Source organism: Zalophus californianus, chromosome 7 (assembly GCF_009762305.2).
Source record: "Zalophus californianus isolate mZalCal1 chromosome 7, mZalCal1.pri.v2, whole genome shotgun sequence".
Classification (NCBI taxonomy): Eukaryota; Metazoa; Chordata; class Mammalia; order Carnivora; family Otariidae; genus Zalophus; species Zalophus californianus.
In genome coordinates, this window is record NC_045601.1 from 21,835,586 (window position 1) to 21,857,753 (window position 22,168).

General features: G+C 42.1%; 1 protein-coding gene and 1 pseudogene across 3 annotated transcripts in view; both read right to left on the reverse strand.

Annotated features, from left to right (window-relative positions):
- Positions 1–21,951, reverse strand: part of STX11 (syntaxin 11) — a 50,084-nt gene extending 28,133 nt beyond the window's left edge. Inside the window, exons 1-2 of one of the 2 annotated variants that reach the window (XM_027602851.2) lie at positions 21,767–21,951; positions 21,453–21,633 (exon numbers count right to left, since the gene is read on the reverse strand). In XM_027602851.2, coding sequence (XP_027458652.2) covers positions 21,453–21,519 — 67 coding nt within the window. In that variant the 5' untranslated portion in view covers positions 21,520–21,633; positions 21,767–21,951. Of the gene's footprint in view, positions 1–12,026; positions 12,429–21,452; positions 21,634–21,766 lie in introns of those variants that run through there. The other variant, XM_027602852.2, reaches the window with a different exon arrangement.
- Positions 1,280–3,568, reverse strand: LOC113927170 (annotated as a pseudogene). Its single transcript, XR_003521525.2, has one exon. The product of XR_003521525.2 is annotated as a heat shock cognate 71 kDa protein-like (transcript).
- Positions 21,952–22,168: the final 217 nt, after the last annotated feature.

A 22,168-nucleotide genomic window follows, 5' to 3' on the forward strand; every position in this document is an offset into this window, starting at 1 on the left:
ATTTTACCAACATAGACTTTTATTAAAAAATTCCAATTCTTAATGAAAATATCAAAGTTGAACTAATTTACAATTAACGAAGTATCCAACCAGATTCACAGTGGCCTAACTCATAACCTGTACTTCAGTAATAAGTCAAGTTTGAACTACACAAAAGAGAAAGTAGAAGAAAAAATGTCGAGAATGATTTCCTAACCATTCATGTACTCAATATACACAGTATTTACAGTAAAAGCAAGACCAAAAAATTAGAGCGTAAATTGACTCATACTTGAAATAAAGCAAGGAACATGCCAAAGCATGGGAAGAAAGATCTAAGAAAACACAGTAAATGGTCATAATAGGACATCACATGTCTGTTCACTGAAAGTCACACTTTAAGCCTGAGTTATGTTTTCACTTGCACTATGTTTTTTTTTTAAGATTTTATTTATTTATTTATTTGAGAGAGAGCAAGCAGGAGGGGCAGAAGGAGGGGGAGAAGCAGACTCCTCACTGAGCAGAGACTGATGCAGAACTCGATCCCAGGACCCTGGGATCATGACCTGGCCGAAGGCAGATGCTTAACCAACTGAGCCACCCAGGCGCCCCTGCACTATGGTTTTTAATTCTAATTTTTAGTATCAATGTTATTCCAATGTTATGGTGTGAACATATGTCTAAGGTGACTTAAGCGAGACCCATACCTCCATCTACACCTAATAAGTGCTGCTCCATGATGACTTAATCCTCCCTTCCCTACACTCAGCCAAGTGGATGGTATTTTTAGTAATTAAAGTAGACATTCACAGGATAAATATGCACATATTAGCACTTGGCATATTTGCTTTGTGATAGCAGGTTAAACAAGAAATATATCCTCAATGGAGAACTAATTTAATTACTTTCTCAACCCAGGGAGCACCTCTTAATTCAGATACTATATTTTAGGTTATTTATTTAATGTAATAAAGTATAACAGAAGAGCTGCTGCAGATTCAAAGATTTAAAAATCCAGAGATCACAATCCCTGCCCTTGACGAAGTTTATAATTTATGGGGAAAAAGAAGCTGATACAGAAATACTAAAAAAGCAAAAACTGACCAGAAAAGGAGAACAAGGGCCCAGCGTGGGCTGCCAGGACAGGCGGAGGCTCCAAACTTCAGCACCATTGCTGAATCCTCTCTCACCAGGGCCAAGAATGTGAAGCGGGCAGATGAGGAGCGAGAACAGACACTGACCTCTGAGAAAATGTGCTTCAAACTTGATCTGTAACAGAGCCTGGAGGCAAAGCTGTCAAGTACCTTCCAAGGCCAGAGTCATCAGATTCTTAAAATTAACTTTTTTTGTGCCAATTAAATACAGTTTTATTTAAGACATTGCATTTTCCACTTAACAATACAGTGCTTACAAAGTGCAATGTTCATTTCCTTTCCCTGTGCACGTATTTCATATTCAAATATCAAGAATGCCCAGTTTATTTACTATAGCAGCTCAACATTAAAACTGCCATGGAATTTGCTACAAATTTGGGTCCTTCGAATATTTTGTGTGGAACAATGCTAGACCTATTCTCAGGTTGGCTTAATCAACCTCTTCGATGGTGGGTCCAGAGGAGGCACCACCAGAGGGAGGAGCTCCACCACCAGGGAAGCCTCCAGGCATTCCTCCTGGCATGCCCCCTGCACTCTGGTACAGTTTGGTAATGATAGGATTGCAGACTTTCTCCAGCTCTTTCTGCTGGTGTTCAAATTCTTCCTTCTCTGCAGTCTGGTTACCAAGCCAATTGATGATTTCATTGCACTTGTCAAGAATCTTCTGTTTGTCCTCATCGTTGATCTTGCCCTGAAGTTTTTCATCTTCAACAGTTGCTTTCATGTTGAATGCATAAGACTCAAGTGAATTCTTGGAAGACACCTTGTCCCGCCGTTTCTCATCTTCAGCTTTGTACTTCTCAGGTTCCTGGACCATGCGCTCAATGTCTTCCTTGCTCAAGCGGCCCTTGTCATTAGTGATGGGGATCTTGTTCTCTTTCCCTGCGCTCTTATCCACAGCAGAGACGTTGAGGATACCGTTAGCATCAATATCAAAAGTGACTTCAATCTGAGGAACGCCACGAGGGGCAGGAGGGATGCCTGTGAGTTCGAACTTGCCAAATAGGTTGTTATCCTTGGTCATGGCACGCTCCCCTTCATACACCTGAATGAGCACACCAGGCTGGTTGTCAGAGTAGGTAGTGAAGGTCTGTGTCTGTTTGGTAGGAATGGTAGTATTAACGCTTGATAAGAACAGTCATGACTCCTCCAGCAGTTTCAATGCCAAGAGAAAGTGGAGTGACATCCAACAGCAGCAAATCTTGAACATTTTCAGATTTGTCTCCAGAAAGGATGGCTGCCTGGACAGCTGCACCGTAAGCAACAGCCTCATCAGGGTTGATGCTCTTATTCAGTTCTTTCCCGTTGAAGAAATCTTGTAGAAGTTTCTGAATCTTGGGGATACAGGTAGAACCACCCACCAGGACAATATCGTGGATTTGAGACTTGTCTAGTTTGGCATCCCGAAGGGATTTCTCTACAGGGTCCAGGGTGCCACGGAACAGATCATTTAATTCTTCAAACCAGGCACGAGTAATAGAGGTATAGAAGTCAATTCCTTCATTTAGAGAATCAATCTCAATACTGGCCTGCGTGCTGGAAGAAAGTGTGCACTTAGCACGTTCACAAGCAGTACGGAGACGACGAACTGCCCTCTTGTTTTCACTGATGTCCTTCTTATGTTTGCGCTTGAACTCTGCAATAAAATGGTTGACCATCCTGTTGTCAAAGTCTTCTCCACCTAAGTGGGTGTCTCCAGCTGTGGATTTGACCTCAAAGATCCCATCTTCAATAGTAAGGATTGACACATCAAAAGTGCCACCTCCTAAGTCAAAGATCAGCACATTCCTTTCAGCACCAACCTTCTTGTCTAAGCCATAAGCAATAGCAGCAGCAGTTGGCTCGTTGATGATTCGAAGTACACTGAAACCAGCAATAGTTCCAGCATCTTTGGTAGCCTGACACTGAGAGTCATTGAAGTATGCAGGTACCGTGTCAACTGTATTGGTAACAGTCTTCCCAAGGTAGGCCTCTGCAATTTCCTTCATCTTTGTCAAAACCATAGAGGACATCTCCTCTGGCTAGAAACTTTTTGTCTCTCCCTTGTATTCTACTTGGACCTTAGGCCTACCAGCATCATTCACCACCATAAAAGGCCAATGCTTCATATCAGATTGGACAACAGCATCATCAAATCTACGTCCAATCAGGCGTTTGGCATCAAAAACTGTGTTGGTGGGGTTCATCGCAACTTGATTCTTTGCAGCATCATCGATCAATCGTTCGGTGTCAGTGAAGGCGACATAACTTGGAGTGGTTTGGTTTCCCTGATCATTGGCAATTATTTCCACTTTCCCGTGTTGGAAGACACCCACGCAAGAGTAGGTGGTGCCAAGATCAATGCCAACCGCAGGTCCCTTAGACATGGTTGCTTTTGTGTGGGCCTGGCTCGGCTTGAGGAGAATTCAGCTGTCTGGTGATCTAGCCCAGCGTTCAATGAGTTAAAATTAACTTTTAAAAAATTGGGATATAAGCCCATGATTTTCAGAGCTTTACATGTATTTTCTTTTACTATATATTACATGTTAAAACATTAATTAACTTCAAGCAATGGCACATCGAATGAGATGCAAAAGACTTCCTTCTCTGCTCCTTGCTATTTCCCTCATTAAATGAAAGAGTCATGTTCTTGACCTCTTTTTGCCAAAGTGTGTGCTTACATACCGGACAGACACAAACACACACACACACACACACACACACACACACACACACACACACACACACACACACACGAAGGATTGGTCAGTTTTAAACTAGATAGACCAAAAGATTTTCCTTTGTTACAAAGCGGCCCTTTGTCTTAGAACCAAAGCCAGCTTTGTAGCTTCTATTTTTATACGTTTCAGGAGAATGGGAAACACTCTAACCTTAGACTAAGCTGGATGACTGGCTCTATGACCTCACACTTTCTGGCACTTCCTCTTTCCTGTATTCACTATATGCTATTGTTAACTGTTTGACTCCCCATCCTCTCTGCTTACCCATAACTTCCACAGGCGCTGTACCTGTTGTGTTTGCCATGTACCCCAGAGCACCCAGCATACAGCATCAAAATGTCTTAGGAGTTTATCAGACTCTTCTTTAGGTGACTAATACTTCCTGCAATGACCAGACTCAGAATTGGTAGGTTTAAAAGTGCCTTTCCCTTTGAAGAACAGTAATTATTCCTTATTTCAATGAATAAGATAATATATTTTCTTGTCATAGTTCTCTCTCTCATCCTATTGGATGGTCATTTAAAGGTATAAGATAGCCCCTCAAAGCTTCATCTGAGATAAAATTTCTTAGAACCTTCTTATTCTCCCAGAAAGTTTACTGATTCCTATAAATTCACTGACTTGTCCCCTATGACTATTCGAGGAATTTGGCCTCTCTCACCCAGCTAGTAAAAGGCCAAGTCAGACTGATCCCTCTCTCTTTCCAGCAATCTGGGGCAAAACCAGCCAATGAATTTGGGACAGTCTCTCATGGCCACACCAGAGATATGCTATGAAAGACAAGCGGTAAATGTTGCTCAATCAAACCTGCTGGGATTAAGGCTCGTGTGTTCCTCTGTTGTTCCACAGTTTTCATAGCTTCTTATTTGAAGAATCCCACTAGGCTTGGTCACCATCAAAAGCATAACAACTTAGGTAAGTGGTTCTCAAACTACAGTATGTATAAAAGTCATCTGTAGAAAATTTTTTGAAAATATCCGTTCATAGGCTCCACTCTTAAAGATTCTGTTTCAATAGATATCAAATGTGGGCCTGGACTTTCTGTTTTCTTTGTTGTTGTTGTTTGGTTTGGGGGTTATTTTTAAAGATCCCACGTTATTCTGATGATTATAATCTACAGGCTACATATTGAGAGTCACTGGACTGGTCTGGGGCTTTTCAAAGGTGTAGAAAGATGAGAGACGGAAGAAGGGAGAAGAGAGAGAACATGTAGGCTAATATCACAAAATTGTTTGCCATTCAACAATGTTAAGCCCAGAATCACAGCAAAGGCCAGTATGCATTACACATTCGTTCTGGGTCTGGACAGCCAAGGGCTTTTTGTTAGCGGTGGGATCAGAAGTTAGTGTTCTATGAGGCACCTACACGCCACTCATCCCAGCCTTTCCTCACTGGGTTCCCCGTCTGCTCCTCATCTTCCTAGGATTAAGCCTCCTTTGTCTTCTTGCTATCTGGTCAGCTATTCTAAATCCTTAAGGGCCTTGGAAAAAATGCCAACTTTCTGGGCTCCACTCAGCAGGGCAACAGTCTGGATCAGAAAGACACAAACAAGGCTGCAGCAGAGGAGAGTGCTTTCTGCCATACAATGGTTGTGGATGATGTGATATTCTGATCCCCTTCAGGACCAAGGCCCTCATTCCCCCAATTGCCAGAAATGTTGGCTACTGAAGGCTCAGAGCTCCAGGAATTGCCTTTGACTGAAGGAAGCTGCTTAGTCCACGACTGCACCTCATGCCTGGCTGTAGCCCATATCCAGTGACTCGTCAATGCAGGGAATGCAGATGGCTAGCTCCCCTGCTTGCGGAACAATTCTGAAGGGCCATTCCTGCTCCAAAGTTTCCTGTCATTGAGGCCCCCATTGTACATGCACTGAAGTTCAGTTTCTCCCTCTGCATAATCCTGAGGCTCTCTCTCCCTGACAAGTGCTGTTCCCACAGCATCTTCCGATAAACCTCCTGTATGCAAACCTCACAGTCCATTTGCAGGGAATGTGACCGAAGTTGCTGAACTTGCCTTTTTCAGTCAAGCACTGACAGCACAGTGTAGTGGGCCTCTGTACCTGACTTCTTGGGTAATCCGGTGGTCACTTAATTTCTCCAAGTGTGTCCTTCCTCAAGTATAGAGTTCGAATACAGACAACAATAATACTTACCATTTCTGTTTTGCCAGGTTTTTATGAGAATTAAAAGAGAAAACATATATGAGAGTACTTTGTAACTAATGAAGAGCTACATCATACTATCAGCTAACATCTCTATATCCTGGTTTACCGTGCAGTAATCAAGGAAGAAGGAAGGAGAATGTAGGATATCTACCAATATGATACCATTCAGCTTACACACTGGATGCTATTAGTAACACAAATAGCCTTGTGTTTGTGTTACTGATCAATACAGCTAGGCACAAAATAAAAAAAATTAGAAATAAAACCAGGAGGTCAGATGTGCACTACCGTAATCCTGAAACTGAAAGAGAAGACAGAACAATATTTGTTCACTCTGTTTCCATACGAAGACAGCAACAGAGCAATTTCCACTCCTCTGTAAAGTCAGAATTCACATTTTTACCCAATAAGTTATGCAATGAGTAATGGAATATCTCTTACATCTTTGAACAGAGAAACAAGTATATAAAATGAGGAATACTTTTCCAGGCAACTAAGTATTTTCTGGATTACCTTGACACTGTATCCACTAAAAAGAAAAGAAAAGAAAAAAACAATACACAAATTAAGTTGAAAACACTGACTTAGTTCAAGAAGAATAAGTGGAAGTTATCAATTCTAAAACTATGCTTTATATTAAAAATTACCAAATTACTGAGCCTTACCAAGAACTTAAATGAGATGTATAAATAATGTCTGGTATTCACAGACTCAGAAGGAGTGGCTAATGAACAACTTAATCTGACAGATGGCTTTATTATCAGCAAAAGTCACAGAATGATTATAACTGGAAGGAAGCTGAAAGACTTATGAAAGTCCCCAACTTCAGTGATTCTCTGCTCTCAGAGAAACCACAGTTAAAAAGAAGAGGCAAGACAAACCCACATGAAATATTAACCAAAATCCTTCCCTTTCTTATTATTTGAGTACTGAATGAATTACAGATAGGCATACAGGAATTCAGAACAAGGGGTGATCATTTGGGCTGGATCATTCCAGAAGGAAGGCTTCGTGTCTCCCATATAGTGGGAAGATATGTCTCCCCATATAGTGTCTTCCCATATAGTGGGAAGCTATAAATACCTTGTTTTCCTGTTAAGCCTGAAGAGCTCCTGAATGAAACATTTCCTTCATGCATGGAGAAAATATTTTAAAACTTCAAACTTAAGATGAGTTTGCTGATTCAGTTTAGGTAGAACATTAATTCAGTATTTATAATCCTTAAATAGTTCAAAGTAGAGGTTTTTGAGAAAAAGATAATTAGACCCTGCTTGCTGAACAAATATCAAAATCTTAATCTAACTCATGAAATAATGAGAACAGTGAAGAGCTGAGGCCAGATTTCAGGGGGAAGTGGGGAGCTGGGCTTGTTTGTCAAAAATACCTTTATTGGGATCAAAGGAATCTACCTGGATACTAAAAATAGAAAAATAGGTCCCAACCCCTAGAAATCTGAGTCATTTTGCCTAGTTATAATCAAGAGGACAGGGGACACTGCAGGCCAGCTTCACTTAGTAAGATTCTGGAAGTTAGAGGCAAGACCTGCTTCGGGGTAAAACCAGAATAAAACAGGCCCCAGAAGGTAGATCACAAACCGGCAGTGTAAGATTTAGAGTTATGCGCCTGCTTGAATTTGTTAGCAATTCCTCTACCATTGGACCCTGCTCTGTAGATTAATATCCCCTGGCCAAACTCTCTGTTTCCCCACAAGAGGGATACTACAGATTTCTGCAACAGATCATTGACTACATCTAAGAAATGCAAAGCAGTGAACATTCAGCGTTTGGGGAGAGTGGTAATCAAGGCAGCTCTAAAGACACATTTGTTAAAGTTCTGGAAACTCACAGCCAGAGTGTGTCTCCATAAAAGTGTTTCAAATTCCCAGGAGAATTTTTCTGATTATTCTAGGCTTATTCCTTCTGGGTTTGTTTGTTTATTTGTTTGTTTTGTTTTTTGTTTTTTAGTTCAAAATGGTGGTTTTATTAAAGCATGGAGACAGGACCCTTGGGCAGAAAAAGCTGCTTTCCCCAGCCTGTGAGGAGCAACTGATTAAATAATTCAGGGTGGGGGGGAGTAAAGATAAGGGAAGTTATCTTAGGCTTATTCCTAGATCAACCAAATATATTTAGGGGTGAAGGTAGGGGAGGTGATGCCATGCAGCACAATAGGGCCACTGAGGGCCCATCTTATATATTGGGCCATCCCTGGACAAGAAAGAATTGTTGGCATCAAGACAATGACTCCAGGGGCGCCTGGGTGGCTCAGTCGTTAAGCGTCTGCCTTTGGCTCGGGTCATGATCTCAGGGTCTGGGATCGAGCCCCACATCAGGCTCCCTGCTCCGCGGGAAGCCTGCTTCTCCCTCTCCCACTCCCCCTGCTTGTGTTCCTGCTCTCGCTATCTCTCTCTGTCAAATAAATAAAATCTTTAAAAAAAAAGTTAAAAAAAAGACAATGACTCCAATTTGAGTATACCACAGTGTCTGAGACTTCATTCATTCATTCATTCACTTACTCATTCACTCACTCATTCATTCATTCATTTATTCATTCATTCTTAGAGATACCGTATCAAAGCAATGTGGTTCAGAATGTAAGCTCTGAAACCAAGTGCATGGGATCAATTGCTAGCTCTATCAGTTATTAACATTACACTTACTTCACCTGTCAAAAGCAGTCAATTGTAGTACCTAACTCACAGGGATGCAATGAAAAGTAAAAGACTGAAGTTACATAATGAGCCTAGAATTGTGCCTGGCACTAATAAGCACTCTATACATTTTAGCTATTATTATTCATTCAAAAATTTTAATGAGCACTGATTATGTGCCAAGCACTGTATAAGGGCCTCATGGTCCTTTAGCACAAACCTATTCTTCTACTTAGGTTCCCATCCTAGTCATTAACTAGGAATGTAGGAGTCATCCTAAACTCCTTCCTCTCCCTCACTGCCCACCCCTAAAGATGTGGCCAAGTTCTGCCTATTAGACATGTCAGCTCCTTCCCTCTTTTCCACTCCTCACTATCACTGCCTGACTCAAGCTTTCTCCAATTTCTCTTCTCAGATATTACAGTAATCTCCTGTGTGTCTCCCTAAGGCCGGTGTTGTGCTCATCCAATCTATTCTCCATCTTGATTCTAAATTGTCTTTCCAAAACACATATCTGACAATATCATTCACCTGCTGAAGTCTTCTATAGGATAAAGTCACAGGTCCAACATGGCACATGGGACTTTGCCCAATCTGTCTCCCCAGCCCTCACCCTGTGCCCATACTAACCAGGCTGGAGTTCCCTGACAGTACAGTGCTGATCCTTCCGCTGGGTCAACTATCTCTCCATCTGCCCGACAGCTCCTCCTCTTAGACTGAGGCTCCTTATTTAATCAATAAATGCTTCCTAACACCTGCCATGAGTAATGCCTGTACCAAGGTCAGGGAGTACAATGATGAAGAACACACTCAATCCTTTCTTTCTCATAGAAAAAGTAACTAAGTAACTTTGAGGCCCTTGAGGGAGAAATGAAATATGGAAATTGAGATTGAGTTGTCTCAAGTTTAGCATTGTTTCCCCCACTAGTTGGAATACCTTATGGAATTGTAGAAATTGAATATATTTTGGCATCAAGTCCAAAAGTACCTCAGCAGGGCGCCTGGGTGGCTCAGTTGGTTAAGCGACTGCCTTCGGCTCAGGTCATGATCCTGGAGTCCTGGGATCGAGTCCCACATCGGGTTCCCTGCTTGGCAGGGAGTCTGCTTCTCCCTCTGACCCTCTTCCCTCTCATGCTCTCTGGCTCTCATTCTCTCTCTCTCAAATAAATAAATAAAATCTTAAAAAAAAAAAAGTACCTCAGCAGACTTCAATCTCAACAATAAACTGTGACGCAGTAGATTTAGTCATTTTGACTTGTACAGCCATGATGTGTTGGAAAAGATTAATTTGAACTATAAAAAAACAATGATCAGAAAGTTGTTTCAATATGGTGTCATAAAGTTATAGGCCATTAACTGGCCACTCTGTTTTTAAAAGGTAAGTAACTCTAAGTGCCTGCAATTGTCTAGGGGTAATAACAGGCTGAGTTTCTTTTTACATGGTTATAAATAATATGAAATATGGTTAATTCAAACACTTTAAGAATCATTCCTTTCTAATTAATACATTGTTAAATCACTCATTGAATGAAATGCTTACTGAATAAGCACAACAGGCTATCTACAAAGACAAGTAGGTGATCAAACTCAAAACTTTCCTCATTCTTCCAGCAATGATGACACAGTTCATTCAAAATCCCAGATCTGTAGAAATATATCAAGACAGAAGCTTTACTGTGGACACAGATTTGTCATAGTGCCCATCTCCTTCATTGGATTTTCCAACCTTCCACACTAGTGTTTATGGCCCCTTTCAGCAGCATCCTGTCTTATTTACGATTGTATAACCAGAGCTCTGTGAAAAGCCTGGCACAGAGAAGGTGCCTGATAACTGTTTGCTGGGTTGACCTCAGCTCAACTCAGCTCCAACAGAGATGCTGTCCCCTTCTCTACTGTGTGTTGAGACAGTGCACAGTCCTTTCCCAAGAGCCACTACCCAGCTGCAATGGGACCTATCAGCTTAAATATGTTAATATCTCACCTCCAACAGGTATCCACCGTCTTCAAATATTTTCATATCGCACTAATTTACTAAAGACAAACTGTCCAAAATATTTGGATTCAGAGAGTGACATTCAATCACTATGTAAAATGACATATTTCTACCATACCATACCAGTGAAAGTAATAACACTTGGTTATTGAACAATGAACTTAATTTTCTCTTGGGCCTCTGCAGCAAAGCACATGATTTGAATGGTTCTCTTACATCAGCCTAGTGACCCTAGCTGGTAGGCTGTACCATCAGGTGTTTTAGGAAACTCAAAACTTGAACTGTTACTTCCTATACCACCAGCCCCAGTTTAGCAGTGCACGCACTTTATATCTTAGTCTTACTTTACACACACCCAGAGTGAACCTCACTTTTCAAAAGTTCATTAACAAAGTCTCACAATTAAAAGAGCAGCCCTGTGAGTCATTTTTGGATACCCGTGTGGAAATAACAACTCCTCCCTTTGCTGAGAAACGGCTTCAACAAGTGCATGAGAACCACAGGAAGTAATACACATCTCAGCTATTGTCAGAGGAGTCTAGAATTCCCTCTCAGGGCTGTGTGGCTCTGGCAGTCACCTTACCACTATTTCTAAAATAGTTTTTTTATGTGGGCTTGGAAGGAACTATCTCAAGGCAATATCAATTTCTCCGTATTTCCTGGCTCCTGAATCATATTGTCAAGTTCAAGTCAAGAAGTACCCATTCTGGTGTTTTTGAGAAAGTGCAACCTAAAATAGGGAGTGAACAGCACCTGGGTGGCTCAGTTGGTTAAGCGGCACACTCTTGATTTCGGCTCAAGTCATAATCTCAGTGTCCTGAGATCAAGGTCCCTGTCGGGCTCTGCGCTGAGCGTGGAGCCTGCTTGAGATTCTCTCTCTCTCTCCGCCCCCCCCCCCGCCCACTCTCTCATAAATAAGTTGATAAATAAATTAATTAATTAATAAAAATAAAATAGGAAGTGAACAGGCGATCACACCGAAGTAATGTCCCCGGTAATTCAAAAGAACTTCAGCCTCTCGACTTAAGACCAAAGTAGTCTTAGGTGCATACTTTGTAAGGGAATCCTATCAACAGGTACCCGAGGTAATTTCAGTGCAGCCCTAAATGCGTAGTCCCTTGCCCACTGAGAGAGAAAAAAAGTCACTCCGCTGTACATGAGAAACCCAGGGCCGAGTTCGCTGAGGCGCGAGGCGGCGGCGTGAGCACCGCGGCCAGACCCGGGATCCCCCCAGAGACATCCCTCGAAGCCCAGCCAGCGAGGCCACCCTGGCGCCCCCCGCGGCTCTCCGCGCACAGCCTAGCGGGGCGCATCCTCGCTCCTGGGCCACTTAGGGAGAGACAAAGAGGTACAAAGGGAAAAAACGAACCAGGAACAGGACCGAGCGCGCGAACCGGGAAGCCCTGTCCTGCGCGGGCGCCCGTCCCACGCTGGGAGTCGTGAGAAGGAAGGAAACCTGTCGCGCGACTCCTGGCGGCGAGGCTCCCGGCGCCTCCCGCGGCCCGGACTGGGCTCTTCCTCAGCGGCCCGAGCTCCGCGCCGCCGCCGCCGCATCTGGACGCCGCCGGCCCAGCCCCTGGTGTCGGCAGCGCCCACAGCTGGGGGAGCAGGCCCCGCCCCGAGACGACTGCGCCGGCCGCGCGCGCGCCGGTCCCCGTCCCCGCCCCGCCCGGAGTCCGTGCGCCCCGAGAGCGGGCGGGCCCTGCGGGTCCACTCCAGCCGCCTCCCCTCTCCTGGGCGCCCAGAGGCGCTCTCCGCGTGCTGCCCGAGGCCCCTCGCTCGCTCCCCGACCCCCCCGCGGGGAGGGCGGCCGGAGGCCCCGGACTTTCCCCGGGAATCCCCCTGGCGCTGGTGACATTTGCCGGCCGGACCCGTGCAGCCGGTTCTGAGTGTGGGTGTGAGTGCGAGAGGCTGGGGCCGGCCCTGCACCCGATGGGACACGCCAGGAGGCGGGCAGGGAGGCTGAGCACCGTCCTGCCAGAGCCCCCTCCGACTCACCCCTCTCAAGTAGCCCTGAGCCCCAGCCGGGTACATTCATTCATTCAGGACCAACTGAGCGTCCACTCAAGGACTGAGGATACTACCCTGGTTAAAAATAGCTCCAAGACCCTGCCCTCGAAGACCTGGCATTCCAGTGCGGAAAGATAAACGGATAAAGGGTATATTATGCGAAATGGTGGTAAGTATCTTGAAAAATAAGATTGAGGCTCAAAAGTTAGGAAATGCTCAAAACAAAAACAAAAACAAAATCCCTCATTGATGGGGACTTTTCAGAGAAATGCAGAAGCCAACTGAAAGAGTTCCCAATGGCTGAAGCTAGAACAATTTGAGCAACAAAATAAATAGTGGTAGTAGACTGCAATCAAAGTAAAAAAAGGGGCGCCTGGGTGGCTCAGTCGTTAAGCGTCTGCCTTCGGCTCAGGTCGTGATCCCAGGGTCCTGGGATCGAGACCCGCATCCTGCTCCCTGCTCCGCAGGAAGCCTGCTTCTCCCTCCCCCTCTCCCCCTGCTTGTGTTCCCTCTCTCACTGTGTCTCTCTCTGTCAAATAAATAAAATCTTTAAAAAAAGAAAAAGAAAGAAAGAAAGAAAAACATCAGACAAATTCCAACAGAGGGACATCCTACAAAATACCCTGTCAATGTCATCAAAAACAAGGAAAGTCTGAAAAACTGCCACAGCCTAGAGGAGCCTAAGGAAACATTACACTTAAATGTTTGTGGTATCCTGAATGGGATCCTGCAACAGAAAAAGGCCATTAGGTAAAAACTAAGGAGGGGTTACCTTGGTGGCTGATTCGGTTAAGAGTCAGCCTCTTGATTTCCTTTCAGATCATGATATCAGCGTTGTGAGATCGAAAGTTAGAGGGCTCCCCACTCAGTGGGGAGTCTGCTTGAGATTCTCCCTCTCCCTATACCCCTTCCCCCCATTCTCGTGCTCTTGCTCTCTCTCAAATAAATAAATAAATCTTTTTTAAAAACTAAGAAATTCTGAATAAAGTATGGACTTTCATTAGCAGTATAGTATCAAGATTGGTTCATTAGTTATGATGATGTACCATACTAATTGTGAGATGGTAGTAATAGGGGAAAATGGGAATGTTTATGAGAACCCTCTATACTATCCTTGCAATTTTTCTGTAAATTAAAACTGTTCTAAAAAATGAAGTTTATTTTAAAAGTTAAGTAAAATAAGAGAGATGAGGGGTGTTATAATTAACTAAAAACAAAAAAGGGGGGTTTATTTCAAAGGCCTCTAAGATAAGAAAACAGTTTGAGGGAGGAAGCAATGTGGATATTTGGGTTATGACCATTTCCAGCAGAGAGATCTGCAGATGTAAAGGCCCTGAGGCAGGCGCATGCTTGGCTTCTAAGAATAGTATCAGTGTGGGTGGAACAGAATGAGTGGGGGGAAAGGCAATGGGTGGTGGAGCTAGGGGTGGACAACAGAGTATGTAGGGCCTAGGTGGTCATGATAGTCTTAATATTTTACCCTGATTGAGAAAGGAAGACATCGAAGAATTTTTAGTAGAGGAGTGACCTGATATGGCTTTTTTTTTTTTCTGTTGTGTTGACAAATTAGGGGAGAGGATGGAAGAAGGCCAATTTTACAAATTCTTCTGCAGGGGAGATTTATCTCCTCTACACCATTATTGATTGAATCTATAGAATGAGTAAAGTAAATTGCCCTCCCCAGTATGGGTGGGCCTCATCCAATCTGTTGAAGGCCTGAATAGAACAATTCTCCCCGGAAAAGGGAGAATTTGTCCTCTCTGGGCCTATCTTTGAACTGGGACATCAATTTTTTCCTGCCTTCAGACTTGGCCTCAAACTGAAAGTTACACCATTTACTCTCCTGCTTCTCAGGCCTTTGGACTTAAACAGGAATTATACCACCAATTTTCCTGGGTCTCTATCTTGCCGACTACAGATCATAGAAATTCTCAGCCTCCATAATACATATGTTTCATTCATATATACATGGTTCTGTTTCTCTGACAACCCTCACTGATTCAAAACCCTAGCAGTAGAGCTGGTAAGAAGTGGGCAGGTTCTGGATATATTCCCAAGGAGAAGCTGACAGGACTGGCTGATTAATTGGATGTAGGACATGACAGAGTAAAAGGAATCAGGATGAGTCAAGGTTTTTACTTGGAGCAATTAAAAGAAAAGAGGTTCCTTATGCTAAGCAGGCAAGACTGCTTGAGAAGCAAGTTGTGGGCCTGGGGGAGGGGAGGGAAGGGTTGCTGGGGATTAAGAGTTCGATTTTGGACACTTTAAGTTTTGAGTTGTCAAGAAGACATTTAGATAGATGAGTCTGGGATAATGCTATTAATTGGGAGTCCTTAGCATATAGGTGATATGCAGATAGAATTTAGTGAAGTCTGAGTCCTGGGGCACTCCAAAGGTCAGAGATCAGGAAGATGAAGAATCAAAAAGGGAGAATGAGAAGGTATAATCAGTGATATAGGAGTTAGACTAACAAACAGTGGTGTTCCAGAAGCCAAATTAAAACAATGTTTCAAGAATTAACTCTATCAAATGCTGCTAAAGTGGGTAAAATTAGAACTGAAAACAGCAATGGGCTTGGCCACCTGGAGGTCAATGGCACACTTGATAAGAAGAATTTTGGTGGTGTGCAGTGATCAAACCCGTCTGGATTGGGCCCAGAGAGAACGAAAAAAGAATAAATGGAGACAGAAAAATGGGGCAATAGCTGGAAGAAATATATGGTCAAGAGAGAGGTTTTTATTTTTAATTAGAAGATATGCCTGTTTGTATGCTCATGGCCATGAGCCAAAAGAGAAGGAAAAAGTGAGGATGCAGAAGAGTGAAGATCATTGCTGTAGCAATGTTCTTAAGTAGATGAGCAGGGGTGGGATCCAAAGCACAGAAGGAATGTTGGGGTTAAATGGAGAAGATAGAGAAAATAGAATTCTTTTCTGATAGCTGGAGGGGAGGCAGAACTTATGGGCACAGATGCTGGTAAATGTGGAGGCAGAATGTTTTATCGGTGAAGAAACAAGGTTATCAGTGGAAAGAAAGGAAGTTTGAGAAGAGGATAGAAAGTATGAAATATCATCCAGGGACAGTGAGAGAGTAAATAGACTCTGAAAATATAGTCAGAGTGCTGGATAACACTAAGGGTTTGTTTGAAGTCAGGGACCAAGATATAAAGGGAGGCCAGTTGGTATAGTTGTGTATTCTCACCAGCCTCATTTGCCTATTTGGGTAGAAATAATGCTAGGCAGAAGTCCAGATACAACCAGAGTTTGGAGTTGCCAGCTGAATATGTTGGAGGAGCGAGGGACAAGAGCATGGAGCATCTATGCAAGGGAATGATTATAAGGAAGGACCATGGCACTTAAACCAAGGAAGGAGAGAAAAGAGGACATAAATGATGGTGCTGAGGAAAGTGAAAAGGTGTTAGGTTAATGGATTGGAGGCTCCAGGATGTCAAGGAATTGTGCAGTGGGGGATTAGAGAGATTCAGTTGGAAAAATGCAAGTTGGTTATCAGAGAGTGGGATCTTTGAGACTTAGATGATGAAGGGCTGAAGATGTTGAAAATGACAAAGTCTAGACTGACGTGGGCTTTCTGCAATTGATGTGCCCACCCCCTTCTAGGCTCCCAGGTTGGTCTCCTATGTTTTATACATTTTTTCTGGAGAGGTTGGCCCTCACCTCCAGTCTGGGTTTTCTGAACCATGAGTATGGATGAGGACTTTAGGATAAACCCAGCTAAAGCAGGACAAGCATTTGGAGAGGGGGATATCTGCTACATGAAATGAAGTCTTGTCCTCTGTATACACCATCTTGTATCCTACTGCCATCCCAAATTTGAAGGGCTCATAAACCCACTGAATCCCAGGATTGGAGGGTCATCTACCCCAGCCACCCCTCTCACATATAACTCCTCCATCACCCTCAGTAAATAGTCATTTTTTATCCCCACACCGTGTAGTAACCACCAACCATCATTTCTCTTTGCCATGCTAGTTTGCAAACTCCTTGAGGACATATTAGTTTAACCTGTCTTTTTTGTGTGTGATACAATATTTATGACATAAAACTTACCATTGTCACAATTTTAAAATGTAAAGTTCAGCTCCATAAGTACATTCACATTGTTATGCAATCCTCACCATCCATTTCTAGAATTTTTTATCTATCCCCAACTGACAACTCTGTACCCGTTAAACACTTAATTCTCCAATCCCCCACTCCCCAGCCCCTGGCAGCCACCACTCTATGTTCTGTCTCTGTGAATTTGACTATTCTAGACATTCGTATATTTTTTTATTTATTTTTATTTATTTGACATATTTTATTTATTTGACAGAGAGAGACACAGCGAGAGGGAACACAAGCAGGGGGAGTGGGAGAGGGAGAAGCAGGCTTCCCGCCGAGCAGGGAGCCTGATGCGGGGCTTGATCCCAGGACCCTGGGATCATGACCTGAGCCGAAGGCAGACACTTAACGGCTGAGCCACCCAGGCGCCCCATATAAGTAGGATGGAACAATGTGTATCCTTTTGTAACTGGCTTGTTTCACTCGGCATAATGGCTTCAAGGTTTATCTATGTTATAGCATGTGTGTCCGAATCTTTTTCCTTTTAAAGGCTGAATAATATTTCTTTTTCAGTCATTGCTTTCATTTTTCTGGTGTGTATACCCAGAAGTGGAATTGCTGGATCATATGGTAATTCTCTGTGTAATTTTTTTGTGGTATCATCACACATTTTTCACAGAAGCTGCACCGTTTTACATTTATACTAGCAACGCACAAGAGTTCTGATGTCTCCACCTCCTTGCCAACACTTGTTACTTCTTTTTTTTTTAAGATTTTATTTATTTATTTGAGAGAGAGAGAATGAGAGCCAGAGAGCACGAGAGGGAAGAGGGTCAGAGGGAGAAGCAGACTCCCTGCTGAGCAGGGAGCCCGATGCGAGACTCGATCCCGGGACTCCAGGACCATGACCCGAGCCGAAGGCAGCCGCCCAACCAACTGAGCCACCCAGGCGCCCAACACTTGTTACTTCTTATAACCTAGCTCTGATTTGCTCTCTACCTGACATGCTGCTAGGCACATGATGTAGTATGAGTGAACGAACAGCTGTTGTTAACCCTGTTGAAAAGGGAAATGAGATTAAATGAATTAGCAAGCCCCATCTTGCACATCTTGTTCTAGATTCGCACTGTCCACTATTGTAGCCACAGGTAGCTATTTAAATTTAAATTAATTAAGATTAAGCAAAATTTTAAATTAGTTGTTCAGCTCAGTGACATTTTCAGTGCACAAGAGCCATCATAACCAGTGGTTATTAGTGTCCACTACATCGGAGTGTGCAGACTAGAACATCACTGCGAACATTACCAGTTCTTTGGTTACTATATTGGGCAGTGCTTTCTAGATCCTGCGAGGGCCCTGTGCTTTGTCTCACAAATCATATTTGGATAAGCTTTTCCAGAGTTGGACAGCTTAAAATTTAAGATAAAGTTCTTTCTTTTAGGAGGGAGGAAATATGCTACCTAAAAAGTCTATGGCCCTTAGTACATAAATGGCTGCCACACAAAGTCTCAAATTTTTATGTTTATATATTAGATTTGGACTTTCAGTGATTATATGGTTCTATTGCTCTCGATGATTACCTTTATGAACACAGATTTGCTAAACTAGGTAAGCCTTTCTCTATATCACTCAAAACAGTTCTTTACTAAACCATTGGTTTCAAAAAAATATTTTTAGATTCAGATTGGAAATTATGTTTCTACTTACTACTTTATACCCAAAGCCTAACATGATACCTAGGATATTGGAGACTCTCAATAAATATTTGTTGAATGATGAGTGAATGAATGACAAAAGTAAGCACTGAGCAGAACTTGGGAGCTCAGGGCACTGAGATAACATTTTACAGGGTGGCACCCAGGTGTAATGAGATTTAGGAATATGGATCTAGCACTGTTTTTTTTTTTTAACAAAACATGGATTTTAAGCCATGTTCTTTTCTCTCATTGTTCAAAAAATAGCTTAAAACTTAATTCCTGTAAGGATCTTGTCTAGTACATGTTTATAAAGCTTCAACTCTTTTATAAACACTGGCCACCAATGAATATAATAACAAGAAGAAACAAATTCTAGGTTTTAATAATGTCAGCATGTGTGAGGACACCTTCTGTTTGCCCCTTCAGATTTACTTTCTACCTCCCTCCATTCTGCTGTCTACCCTGGATGGTTGATCTTAATGGATGATTGCAACAGGCAATCCTGTTGGGCTTAGCCAATAGGGAGATCTAGCAGGAGAGCAGAATGAGGTCAGGGAATTTATTCCAAGCAGAGGACTATCTGTGTTCCTCAACAGAAGGTCACTGTTCCTCTAAGATGGTCTGTTCTGTATGATTCCCTCTCCTTCCTGGTTCTGATTACCTGTCCCTGCTCATGGCTCTCAGGCCTGGAGTATCACCTCCTGGGAGTCCCTATAGTTTCCATTCTGCCTATACCTTTATAATATTACCTTTATTTATAAACCTTCATCGAATTATTCTAATTTGAATGTACCATCTGTTTCATGTTGGGACCTTGAACAGCCATCCTTAATCAGCTATACCGTACTGTCTAAATCCCTGCTCTGAAAATTTTATACCTACAGTCCTTAACAAAAATGATAATATTAGCATCTCCTTATTTCAATCTACTGGTTAGCTTTATGAAGAAACCATGTTGTATGTCATATAATATAAATTTTTCTCCAGTACACTCAGACTAGAAAAATATTCTAATTCATAGGCAAATCTTCTTGCATATAGCTTCTCTACATAAAATATTATTTATGGAAATATATAAAGAATAGGTTTATGTTTAAGATATTAAACATCTTAGGTTATGTTTAAGATATTAAATATCTTAATATCTAATAAGCTTTAAATTACTTCTAAATGTGAGAAAATCTGTACCTCAGTACTGCAAACAAACCATCATGACTCAGTATACACAGTTTACCAGAGAACACAGTTCCTAACCTTTCCCTACACACTGAATGTTTGTGTCTGCCAAAAATTCCTATGTTGTAACCTAATCCCCAATGATATTAGGAGGTGGGGCCTTGGAAGGTGATAAGATCATGAATGGAATTCATGTTCTTATAAAAGAGGCCCCAGAGAGCTCTCTTGCCCCTTCATCATGTGAGAACACAGCAAGTAGATGGCCGTCTACGAACCAGGAATTAGGGTCTCACCAGACACCAAATCTGTTGGCACCTTGATCTTAGGACTTCCCAGCCTCCAGAACTATGACAAATAAACTTCTGCTATTTAAAAGCCATAAAGTCTAGAGTAATTTTGCTATAGCATATAGCCTACATGGACTAAGACACCCTTTGAAGCTCAATATTTAAATGTACAATTATTAGCAGACATCAGCTCATTTAAAAATACATAAGCCCCATAATGCTAATACCTATATTAAAGAGAACTGGGGATACCTGGGTGGCTGGGTCAGTTAAGCGTCTGCCTTCGGCTCAGGTCATGATCCCAGGGTCCTGGGATCGAGTCCCGCATCGGGCTCCTTGCTCCGTGGGGAGCCTGCTTCTCCCTCTGCCTGCCACTCCCCCTGCTTATGCTCTCTCTCTCTGACAAATAAATAAATAAAATATTTTTAAAAAATAAAATAAAGATAACTGATACTTATTGCTCAGTTACAATGTGGCAACCACTATGCTAACACTTTTGTATATTGTTTAATTCTCATTACAAATTTATAAGGCATGTACAACTCAACCCCATTTGACAGAGGAGGAAATGAGCCTTAAAATCTCCTGTCCACTGTCCCAACACCAGCAAGCAAAGGATCCTAGATTCAAATCCTCGTATCCAACACGAAAGTCCATGTTCTTAACCACCAATTAAGAATCCAAGAACAGAATTAAAGATCACAGAAGAACCAAAAAATAAGGACTATCTGAAGCAAATGATTTCTCTTATCCTGTTACCTACACTCAAAGAATGATGTCTAAATCTAAATAAGCTTAGAAAAAGCTAAGAAAAAACTAAAAAGCTTAGAAAAAACTAAAAAGAAAGAAAGAAAAGAATGCAACAATAACTCATAGAAAAACAAATTTCTTATTGTGCAGTAAGCTTATTTTTCTGTACATGGTACACAAGGAGTAGAAAATCAGTGATGAAAATGTACTGTTTTGGTATTAGTTAAATCTTATTCCTGCCTACAATTCCTGAAGTGACATGGCTGTATTTTTATTTTAACCCAAATTGCAATTAAGTGAAAACTTCCCTCTGATATATTGGCGTACTTGCAAGAGGCTTGAAGGTGAGCATGTACAGCTGTTCTATGCATACAAATAGAACACTCTCTGTGAAAGAGAATGAGCTAAAAAATATCAGGTCTAGAGATAGTATAATTGATCTGCTTAACGGCTCTTAATGATTTTTCTGCGTCTGTGATTTTGCATAACAAGTTGCAAAACTATTTTAAGATGAGACTTTCTCAATACTCACTTCTTGTAAACCCCTTTTTGCACCATTGCCCTGTCCTGCGGAACTGATAAAAGTGAAACAGAAAAGCATAAATAGAATCTAACAAAAAAGCCAAGCCTTTTAATAATAAAGTAATGGTTTCATCATGAGCCTTTAAATATTGGCTTTGAATTGGAATAATTAAATTTGTTCTCAACAAGCATAATTTTCACAGACTAAACATTTTTATAATCCATATTTTGTTCATTTAGATGAATTCGTGCCACTCATTTAGAAACTATGTATTTCTACACCACAAAGCCTTACTTTGGGGCTGAGACATGATTTTCTTCTCTTTTTCTTTATCCATTTCATCCTCTTCTTGCAGCTCCATGACTTTGTCTTACTTTTCCCTTTAACACAATCTTCAAAAGGACTGAGTCCTTCCTTAGAAATGGTTCATAATTTCTGTGAGTGCATGGACCATGGCCAGCATCCTTCCATGACCCTAAGGAAAATGTAAAAGTACAATATTGGCACCACAAAAGACAAACGGGTTTCAAATGATGAATACGTTTTAAAGATGAGCTTACTAAAAGTGACACAGTGAAAACAGATTGAAGTCTCAGCAGTAAACTCACAGATTCAGGGGACAGTCTTCTTGCAGGTGCCTGCTCTTGGGATGATGATCTTGTTGATGAGATCTTGGGGAAGCTGATAGATGTTCCTCTCAGTCTGCAGCTCCTTACCTTACATATGGGCCCAGAGCGTGAATAGGAATCTTTGGTAGGAGCTGACGTGGACTTGCATCACTAAGTCTCAGTGTTGAAAGCAGGCCACTCTAGCTGATTTCTTTAAACCCTATTTTCTACAAGGTGGTGATAGGCATAGTCAATTATGAAACAGGAAATTTTGCCACAATTCTACATCCCTAGTCACAAAGAAACATTTACAAAACAAATGCCCCCAGGCAAACTGGAATTCATGATTGATTACAATGCAAATGTGGGTGCAGTATATAATCTATTCATGCCTTATTTTTT